This window comes from Furipterus horrens, unplaced genomic scaffold, assembly GCF_987537825.1.
Source record: "Furipterus horrens unplaced genomic scaffold, mFurHor1.1.pri manual_scaffold_5, whole genome shotgun sequence".
Taxonomy (NCBI): domain Eukaryota; kingdom Metazoa; phylum Chordata; class Mammalia; order Chiroptera; family Furipteridae; genus Furipterus; species Furipterus horrens.
This window is the reverse complement of record NW_028327175.1, coordinates 65214524-65226004: the sequence shown is the minus strand read 5'-3', so window position 1 is coordinate 65226004 and position 11481 is coordinate 65214524. Positions and strand designations below refer to the sequence as shown.

Sequence of the window (11481 nt, the reverse complement as noted above, 5' to 3'; positions counted from 1 at the left end):
AAATGTCTATAGTCTATCATGCTAAAAGGCATCTAAAACAACCTATATTCTAAGTAACAGTGAGAAAGTCAGGGTCAAAGACACCAGTACGAACAAAATGCTCGTCATAACTTTGGAAATACTTATGAATAGCATAAAGTATATCTATGGCAGGAAGTGATAAAGGTGTATAGATTTGGAGAATATTGAAATTTGTGAATAAAATAATTATAATTAAAGCTAACTTGGTTTGAGACATTTTCATAAAGATGAAAAACAAAGTGTTAAATATTGGGAAAATTTAATCTTTTGGCCTTGTTATTTAGCTTTTCAATATAACAAAAATTTAAAAATTCTGTAGCACCTGGCTATTCTGCAGAAAAAATATAATAGTTATAGATCTTATTTAAAAACTTTCCAGGAAATAAAGGATCAATCAAAACCCCAAATCAAAGTAGATCTGCACACCTGAGATTAGTTCTCTATAGTCACATGCTTCATTGATTTCACTTTCATACTTTTTGAAGCTGTTACCACATTCAAATAACATTTATCAACAAGAAGCAACAAATGGCTCACAAACCAGCGGCCTGCAGCGATTTTGCCTTCCACAGAAGGTTCCTCCTTGTTCACTGGGTCAGTACTTTACAGACACCAAGAAATACAACAGAATTCCAAAACAGATTTTATTCCCCATTTGTGGATCTTCAAAGTAGAAAAATTATTCATTATTTTTGTGGATGGTTGGCATATAGGTGAATATAATTTTGTAACAAATAACTATGTACTACCCAATGATATTTCAGGAAAGACTGATAAAAAACACAGACGGGCCCTGAGCTAACTAGAACTCCTAAGAGTGCAAACAGGTCAGCAGCAATCCTTGGCTTCACTGTGGCTTTTGCAAAAGTTACCAAACAGAGCCCAAAGTAACAAGCTCTCTGAATGGGCGACACAATGAGGTGCAGTTTTGCATGCTACAGCCACCGAGTCAGAGTTTTAAGGTTCTTCTCCACCCACTGGATATTCACTTGAATGACTTCCAAAGCCTCCTGGACATAACGAAGCCGAAAGGTGGCCTCTGGCTGATTTTCAAAGAAGGCCTTGACCTGTAAGTTGCACAGAGAAACATTTCAATAAGGAAAAACCAGTAAATCTCAGGTAACTCTGAATAGCCTTTTCAAATAAACTTTCATTTAGTGATGGCTTTGCTGATGTCTTAAAAGAAGTAGAGACAAGAAGTATTTTAATATCCGAGGTACTTATATCATATTACTGATCAAGTATGATGAAATCCGAAGTAATTTTAAAAATGCCTTCTCCTTACTCCCACAAAGATTAATTTTTCAAATTTAAAGTAAAATAATAAAATGGCCAAGTAACAGCCAGTGAGGTAGAGTCCAAAGCTAGGCTTGGTGCCCAATGTTCCCCTTGGAGTGGCAATCTTCAAAACTGTTTTATTACCACTTAAAAACAAACTTGGCATATATTGGTCTTAATTAAAAAAAATATATTTGTATCAGGGAGACAGGGGATATTGTTGAGCATGGAACAGAATTTTTCCTCATTGGAATTTTATCTCATTGCTGTCTAAACACCCTGTAGAAGTAATCCCAATGTAGAATCATTAGCACCGAGGAAGGCAGAGGAGGGGCAGGAAAGGCCACCCTCTGACTTAGACTGAGCACCATGAGAGGAAAGGGATACCCCATCTTCCTTACTAGCATTTTATACAACCAACCTCTGACAAATGTGCCTTTGTTGAAAATAGGTGAGTTGATTCAGCAACAATACTTTGCATGATATAGGAACTCAGATGGAACCTGGAGAAACACAAACACAAGAGTAAAAAGAGCAAAAAAAATTTTTTTAAATGAAGCAGATGTTGGTAAACTAAGTTGCCACATGCAAAGGAACTGCTTTAGTACAAGCTACATATGCCAAAGGCAGAGCAGAGTCCCACTGCCAGGAACTGCAGCTCAGTAGACAAGGAGTTCTACACACACTTACTGCCAGCAGTAAGGAAAGGTGAGCAGAAAAAGGCACAAGTTAGGGATATCCATATAAATTATTAATTCATTTGATTTATTCAAAAATTAGATTAAACATCCAGAAATGTAATTATTGTTTTAAAAGAAAAAAATCCTACACGTGCTATCTACCTGGGTGAGTTCTTAACTGATCCCTTGGCAATGGAGAGGCATTTTTCAGCACACATAACTAAACAGCTATTCTGAAACAGCCCATGGCCCTACTAAACTAAGTGGCCTGGAGCCACGCATGGCTAGGCTTGATTAATACTCAACTGGAACATCAGTTATGTGACTCACATTATGGAATTATGTTTACACATGTAAAAATTTCTAGGTGTTTCAGGTAAATGTCACTGAAGCATTTTTCCTCTCATAGCAAATCATAACTACTGTGAACCAATACAACACTGAGAACATTTTTCAAATGCCGAGACTGAAAATACTAAAAGCTAGTAATTATCTGAGAAACTTACTTCTGTGCAAGCTTATCCCAGTTCTCTTTGACAAAATCCCATGCCAGTAAGTGTCCAGCAAAGTGCTGGCCCACTGTTTTAATGACCAATGGCAGCTTTTGTGTTCGGATGATATCTCCACTGAGGCTATTTTTCATTAACCTGAAAAGCAAAGCAGATTTAGCTTCCAAAATACTTATTTGTGATGAAGTGATGACTGAACTTACATTAGTACTGGTCTCCTAATTAAAGCTCTGTAGCAATTCAAGCGATATACATTTTGGGTTAGCCTAAGATTGAGCAATAGATTGAAAATGTCATTTTTTCTAAGTGAAGAAGAACTCACCAATGAGATAAGCACTTTAAAATACTGTGACACACTTCCGGCCAAGATGGAGGCTTAGACTGACATGCTCAGTCTCCCTCTACAACTAAGGAATACAACTACCACAAAACAAAAGATAACTAGAAATTCCAGAAAATAAAACTAAATGGAAGCCCAACATATGAAGTTATAAACCAGCGGTGCTCCTCTGGACAGGTAGGAGGGGCAAGATCAGAATCGGGACAGAAGGGTCAGGCTGAGCTGTCCCCGGTAGCAGCAGGAATAGCGGCGGGACTGTGAGAAATGCCAGGGGAGCAATCCCGGCTGCAGTCGAGACCTGGCAGCTCATGATTCCAATGCTGGGGAAGACAGAACCACCATTGCCTTGGATGGTGAGGCTGTGGGGAAGGAGCCTCCCAGTCTCTCGGCGGAGAGTAACAGCGGGAATCCATCTTGGACCCCCGCCCCAACACAAAACGCGGAAGAGCGGCAAAGAAGGTCGCTGATTGCCACCAGTCCCTGCCGGTTGCCAGGCAGTGACGAGTGCATGGCGCTCCACCCCCTATAGCCTGCCCAGGAAGAAAGCTAAACACAAATCTGTTAGAATGAAGTAGACAACGATTGAAATCCCGGTGACGCAGCTCACCAGGCAGCAGATGAAAGACCTGACAGAGGAACAAATAAAAAACCTTTCAGAGGCTCAGTTCAGAGCTTACAGAATTAACAAAAGATTTGGAACAAGACAGGGAAGGAAGGAAAGCTACTCATACTGAAACGAACGAAAAACACATACGAGACAAGTGGTGAGGAAATAAAATACAAAGATCAAATCAACAAACCAGAACATAGGGAAGGAACAAACAACCAGTGCAGACAGAGGAAACAAAAAGTAAGGAAAGTGAGAAGATCAGAAACGTCTGGGACAGCTATAAGCCATCAAACATTCGAATAATAGGATTGCCAGAGGGCGAAGAACTAGAAATTGAAAAATTATGTGAAAAAATAATGAAGCAGAACTTCCTGAACTTGGGGAAGGAAACAGACTTACTGGTCCAGGAAGCACAGAGAGTTCCAGAAAAACTGGACCCAGGGAGAACCACACCAAGACACATTATAATCAAAATGTCAAAAATAAAGATAGAATCTTAAAAGCAGAAAGAGAGAAGAAAAGAATCATGTGCAAAGGAGTCCCAATTAGACTATCAGCTTACTTCTCAAGGGAGGCCCTGCAGGCAAGAAGAGACTGGCAAGAAATATTCAAAGTAATGAAAATAAAAAACCTACAGCCATGAATACTCTATCCAGCGAAACAGTCATTCAGAATAGAAGGGAAGAGAAAGTGCTTCCAGGACAAAGTAAAACTGAAGGAGTTCATCAGATCCAAACCACTGTTATATGAGATGTTAAAGGGACTGGTTTAGAAGAAGGAGGATCAAAACTATGAACATTAAAATGAAAACTACATCACAACAACCAACAACAGAAGCTAGGGAATTGAAACAAAGGCAAACTAAGTAGGCAACGAGAGTAGAAAAAGAACTATAGGTATGGGGAACATATAGGGTGGAGGTCAGCAGGGAGGGGGAAGGGGGAAAGGGAGGGAGATGGTACAGGAATTAAGAAGCATAGTAGGAGGGAGTGGAGTAGACAGGAAGATGTTGAGAAGAACTATATGCACAACCAATGGACATGGACTAAGGGGTGGGGACAACTGTAAGGAGGGGGGCCATTGGGTGGAGGGGAGCAGAAGGAAAAGAAATTGGGACAACTGTAACAGCATAATCAATAAAACATATTTAAAAAATAAAATAAAATAAAATACTGTGACAATAATAAATAGCTCTGATATAGTAAGGACATTTAAGAAATAAAGCCTGGTAGAATTTATAATTCTGAAGACTGAATTTTTTTCTGTTAAAAACCTTATTTGATTTGAGTAGGCAGGTATATTATTACTCTTAAAAACTGGGCTGTTTATATAATGTGAAAATGAAGATACATATCAGGATATTATTATTTATTGACAATTCATATGTAGTAGGCAATGTTCTAAATTGTTGACATAACAATGCTTGAAATAGGTAATTATTACTATTACCTACCCCTATTTTATCATTAAAAAAATTGAGATTAATAATTGCCCCAGTTACATTGCTAATAAATACTAAAGCCTCGCGTCTGAACATAAGCAGTTCTTGTCTACTGTGCTATGAAGTCTGTGTGTGGTGGGAAAACACTTATCCACAAAAGAATGCAGCAGTATTTCTAATAGAAAGAAAAAGCCAAGTGCTCATCAAGATGCGATGGACTAAATAAATTATGATAGGGCTGTACTAAGGGATACTATGCAGCCGTAAAAACAAATGAAGTAGGCTTTATGAACTGACATGGCAAATCTCAAAGAGTGATCATTCACTGCAAGGGCAGTCACAAAAACTGGGCATAGTATAAACCTATATTGATATACATAAACATACAGACCAGAATTGACATTGTTAACAGAGAGAATAAGAATAAAAGTAAAGGATCATATGAGAGCTACATTCACATTTTATTCCATTTTCTTAGGTACTGTTTAAATACTTTATAAGGGGAATTTATTCATGTGTTACCAATTAAAATCAAACTTCTTACTGATTTAAAACAAAAACTTTTCTCCATTTGCTTGGGTCAGAGGCTAGCTGCTACCTTAAATAAAATTATTATTTCCAGTGCATCCTCTGGAAAGTAGGTCAGGGCAGGTGCTGGGGATATCTCTGGGACACTCTTAGGATTTATCTGAGCAAAATTATACATGAGAAGCAATGACTGCCAAGTGCCTCCCGCTATCCTTCCCAGAGCTCACTCTCAGGTACTTTCACCTTCCCTTGGCTCCCAGAGCTCCTCCGCCACTGACTGTTCTCCCAGTCAGGAGGCCCCCTCAATGCCCTTCTCTCCCTCACTGCCCTTCACTTCCATTTCCAGGTCTTCATCAGCTGAATATTCAAAAGGAAATCTCTTGCAGATTCACAGGAAGGTGGCTGTGAGTAAGGGGAGATAAAAAGGAAGATCCCAGAGGAAAATAACCTCCCACCCTTAGAGCACAATGCTTTTAAGCTTTTGGTTTCTATATAACACATTCCTTGGGTGGTTTCATACCAGTAAAGTTTCCGTACATCCTCCGAGCTGGCAAGACCTTCAAGTATTTTATTCTTCTCTGCTTCGGAGCCTATAGTAATGTACTTGCTTAAGAGGAATGACCAGCCTCTCTCAGTTTTTGCTCCAACTTTGAACACAGCGCCCATGACATCAGTAGGTAGGCTGTAAGAGAGGTGGCCACATATGAGAACAAGAAAAACTCCTGCATATAAAGCTGAGGAAATGACTAGTGGAGAAGCTTATGGGATCAGAGCAGAGCAGTACAGTAGAAGAGTCTTTACTGTAAGTAACAGTGAAGAAGAGGATTACTTTAGTGGCTGCTACTTTCCTAGTTGGTGGGACTACGAGGAATATTAATTCAATTCAATACAATTATTATTCACTGAGCATCCATGAAGAACCAGGTAGGCAACTGGCTGGATGATAGAGGGGAAGAATGAGACAGTCTCTGTCTCTAGGAACTCACAGGCTATTGCAAAATAAAGAACAGCAAATATATACATTATAATACAGTGTGGTAAGTTCCATAGTAGAAATATGAAGAGAGGGATGAGAAGAGGGGAAGAAGCACAATCTTCTGCCATGATTATGACCGCTTTATCTGATGCTTGAACCTTTTTCCATAACACCCCATAGGGAACCTAGAGAGAACCAATTATCATCAAAATATTTCTACTAACTGCTAACTCCACTTGTTATGTTTTATTCTTAAATTAAGAGACTTTTTGCTATTAAAAAAAAAAAACAAAACCCAGAAAATAACAAGTGTTGGTGAAGATGTGGAGAAATTGGAAGGAACCCTAGTGCGCTGTTGGTGGGAATGTGGACTGGTGCAGCCACTGTGGAAAACAGTGTGGCGGTTCCTCAAAAAATTAAAAATGGAACTACTACATGATTCAGCAATTCCTACTTCTAGGTATATATCTGAAATAACTGAAAAAATGGGTTTCAAAAAGATATTTGTTCACCCATGTTCATAGCAGCATTATTTGTGAGAGCCAAAAGGTAGAAGCAACCCAGATGTCTATCAACGGGTGAATGAATAAGCAAAATGTGGTGTATACCACATACAACAAATTGATTATTTAGCCTTAAAGAGGAAGAAAACTCTGACACATACTACAACACGGATGAGCCTTGAGAATATTTTGTTAAGTGAAACAAACCAGTCACAGATAGACAGATACTATAGGATTTCACATAGATAAGGTACTTAGGATAGTAAAAATTCATAAAATAATAAGTAGAATGGTGGTTTCTAGGGGCTGGGGAGAGGGGAAGGTGGGCAGTTGTTTGGGTCAAAAGTTACAGTTCTGCAAGATAAAGTTCTGGAGAGTCGTTGAACAAGAATGTGAATATACCTATACTATTGAACTATACACTTAAAAATTAAGATAGTACATTTTATGTTATATGTATTTTACCACAATTTTTTTTTAAATCTTATTTGAGAATATAAGTACATAGAGTTCACATACATTAGCACTCAGTTTTATAACATTTATGATCCAGGATGAAAAGATCCTGGTTTTAGCATATGATGTGAAGTAAAGAAGAAGCAGCACCCATCACCTTAGGGTTCCATTGGATGCCACCCAGTCGTCAAATAGCTTCATGGCAATAGTGCTGCAGTTCTCTAGGTTGTGGGTGCAAGCAAATTCTAGCAAGGCTGACCGCAGCTCTCGAACAGGTGGGGTGCCCTCATTAGTCCAAGTTTGCTGCTGAATTTGGCTTTGGAGCAATTTAAATACTCTGGTCTAGAGAGATAAAATGGATTAGAATGGAATAATAATAATTAAGACAACCAGGAAAACCAGGCCAACTAGTTATCTTTTTCCCAACATTTACCAAAGGAGAAAAGGGGGGGTCATAGATATTACTCATTAAATATCAACTGCTAGCATACAGCTAGGGTGAACCATTCAACACAAAGGTTATACAAAAAGGCTCCTACAGCCAAGAGAGACTTTTAGTGATGTAACATAGAAAGAATTAATGGCTTCTGTGCAGCAGGGAACCTTTCTTCTGTGTGTACTCAGCTAGAAGTTATTTTCCTGCCCCCAAGTATCGCCCCTAGAAGGAAGTTGTAACTTCCTGACCTCATGACTTTAGAATCCACAAATTCAAAAAGCAATGACAGAAAATAAAGTTCTCTATTCATGAGTGGATGATCAAATGTTTCTAAATCCAATATTAAAGAAATATTTAAAATATCAACTAGTTTGATGCTGCAACAATGTAATCTAATTAATGAGACAATGAAGACTGCAAAAAATTACAGATACTTGTTTATAGTTAGCCATCCCCCAACTTGTTATTTAAAAAATCCTCAACCTACAAAAAAGCTACAAGAATAGTACAATGTATACCCATATGCTAGATTCATTGTCTTTTAATACTCTTATGTTTGCTTCGTTTCTATGTGTATATAGCACACGTACATACTTAACTTTTTATGGTTTTAGCTGAACCATGTGAAAGTAAGTTACAGATATCATGATATTTCAATTACAAATACTTTAACATGAAAGTCCCAGAAATAAAGACATTCTCCTATATAACTATAATACCTTATCACACTTAAAGAAATTAAAACAGATATTCAGTAATATGATCCACTATTTAGTCCACTGTTATAATTACTTCTGAATAAGATGTCATTCTTAAATGTATACTTATTGTATTAACAAAAACAACAAATATCTTATTTCTTCTTCATCTCTCCCCACAACAAAAGTGTAAAAGCTGTTAATAGTATGTGGAAGTATTTCCATGTTGCCACTCATGGTGCATGGAGTGGGGTGAGGACACATGGGATCTTTTAAAAAATCACCATGTAAAACATGTATTTATGAATGCCACTGAAGGGAACAAAATGTTTTAAAAATGGTTATAGGTATGTTTTAGAAAACCTTCATGGCTACAAATAAGGAGAATCAAAGTGAAAAGAATGTACATGCATACCCTGCCTGCAGGTTCTCAGCACAGGAGTATTTTTTCCCACGAGTACTTCTGTAACAGCATCACCCTCGTCGTATCTCATCTCAAGTCGTCAAGTGCCACGGACAACCATACACGCAAACTCTCAACCTCAGAAAATTACATTCTCACTGAGCACCACTGTCAATACCTAAGATGAATCCTAGTCAGAGACGTTTAAACTGGGAAGCTATTTTCTCAGAAGACCTTCTCTGAATAAATCTCTTGTGGATCTGACTATGAGAATGGAAAAAAAGAATCTGTGCAGCTAGGACTCAGAGGTTGTGATGACATGTCAATTCACTTTTGTTTGTTTGCTTCAAAGGCAATGAAACAGAGAACAGACACCTTGTGGAATGTGTGAGTAAGCTGGGAGTCATTGGGAGGATGTGAAGTGGAAACGCAGCTGCCATGCTGACCAGCGATGCACGAACATAAAAGCGGTGCAGGGGGTCCTATTGGATACACATGACTGCTTGGTACATGCTGTCTTCACTGGCCTGACCTCTTCAATGGCATCATGATAGCAAACCGTCCCAAGTGAGCGAAGCATAAAAGAAACTTAAAAGCTACTCCTAACTCTCAAACGCAAACAAAAGAGGAACGAGAGGGAAAAAGTCACATGCTTGAAATACTATTTTAAAAAGTTCAGTGGAGAAAAATGGTAATGCTGCTTTAGAGTTAGCTAAAACATAAAGAAGCCAGTACAAAGAAAAAATAAAAATAACAGAAATCCCTTCAAAGTACTAGAGGCAAAAGGAACCTAACATTTGAGGATGCTCAGGCTAGTTCCTGAGCAGTGACTCCATTGGAATTACAGGGTGAAATTTTACTAGTTATTCCCTGCACACCAGAGTCAAGAGGAATTCCCAAAATAGTTTATTTTAAATATATTCCAAATGATAACATAACAGAGGAAAATATCTTCTTTTAAAAAATGATTCTTTAGAAAATGACTGCAGTTATAAAATGTCATTTTATAAGTAATCCAGTTTATATTTTTAGTATTAATAAATCACAGCAAGTATTTCAAGTCATCTTTGCCTTTTACAAATCAAATTAAACCTCTTTTTTCATGGCTCTAAATTATTTTTTGAAATTTAAACTCATTAAGCAATAGAATCCCATCCTCTGACTTCATAAAGTAAAAATGGCAAGTAAGGAGAGGAAATATAGATGCTAAACACAAGTCAAGGCGTTAAACCTTGTGAATTCTTTCCTACAGTGACAACTCAAAAAGGTTACACAAGCTATGCAATAAAATAAAACAGCACACATAAAATGACTTAAAAACAACAAAGCAGGAAAAGATGCTGGCACTTGCATTATGTATTACATCTTGAGTTACTGCTTTCATTTTACACTGATGTGCCCTGGGAGTTCTTTCCGGGGTCAACTGAACTTCTTAAAAGTGAAGTGGCAGTTTTGTTGCAAAAGGTTTATCCCACTGATCCCTCACATGTAAGAGAATGACAGACTCATAAGTCACGAGACAGGAATATGGCTGGGATCAGATGTTAACATCATATGTGAACAATTTGACACAATTCAAATGTGCCTCCAGACCCTACTCACCACAACACCACAGCATCAAAATGGAATATACGGGTGTGTGTTATTCAGGTATGTGCAGCCTACACAGCAAAATGACCAGTACATGTACACACTGCTCTGGTAACAATGATATAAAGAATTGGACACCAGCCTTAATCACAAATACTATTTGAAGATTGGATCCAAGGACTCAGAAATGTCTGCCATTCCAATCTCCTACTACAGTAGGTCAGACTTCATATTTTGAGAGTTTCGATGCTACCAAAATGCCCTAAAATTAGACTTAGAATTTTAAAGAGACAATTTGTCACTCTTGATGAACTGAGGCTAAGCTGACTTTTAACTAACGATCTAGTACATGAAGATCTCTGGCAGTAAAAAGGTCCATGTTTTTCCATCACACACTGAGCCTCCTGTCCTTGCCATCTAACCACCAGCCCTCTGGACCTCGCCCTGAAGTGCATTCCTAATAAACACATCCCTGCCCAGCTAACTGGACATCATCATCTGGGATGAAGACGTAGAGTTACGTGAGTGCCACAGTAGGAAAATACTCAAAAGGGTTAACTCCTCGAATTGTGTTTCACATCTATATTCTCTGCATGGGGATAGCTTGAGTAAGTTGTCAAGAGCTTCCTGACGCTGGTCCTCAACACAGTTAATGGAGAGTTAATGGAAAGGTGGAGGAAGAGTAGCTTCTGCCGTTACAAAATTTAACCAGTTGGGGAGCTTCAGAGTAGACATATTCTGCCTCTGCCTCGTCTCAGGGTATACTCAGTACCAACACTGTTCTTTAACGCTGAAGTGAGTGATATATACTAACATTGCTACCTATACCGGGTTGAATAGTATCCCCCCCAAATTCAGGTCTAACTGGAACCTGTGAATGTGACCTTATTTGGGAATAGGATTTTCGTAAACAAGTTAAGATGAAGTCATACTGGATTATGGTGGGTCCAAATCCAATGACTGGTGCCCTTAGAAGAAGAGGAAATTTGGACAAAGAAACACAGGAAGAATG

General features: G+C 38.3%; 1 protein-coding gene across 2 annotated transcripts in view; it reads right to left on the bottom strand.

Moving 5' to 3' along the window:
• Positions 1-651: 651 nt before the first annotated feature.
• Positions 652-11481, bottom strand: part of LNPEP (leucyl and cystinyl aminopeptidase) — an 87417-nt gene continuing 76587 nt past the window's right edge. For both annotated transcript variants that reach the window (XM_090276518.1, XM_090276519.1), the window contains exons 14-18: positions 7500-7684; positions 5928-6089; positions 2486-2626; positions 1721-1802; positions 652-1088 (exon numbers count right to left, since the gene is read on the bottom strand). In XM_090276518.1, the coding sequence (XP_090132644.1) occupies positions 957-1088; positions 1721-1802; positions 2486-2626; positions 5928-6089; positions 7500-7684 (702 nt within the window). In that variant the 3' untranslated portion in view covers positions 652-956. The remainder of the gene's footprint in view (positions 1089-1720; positions 1803-2485; positions 2627-5927; positions 6090-7499; positions 7685-11481) is intronic.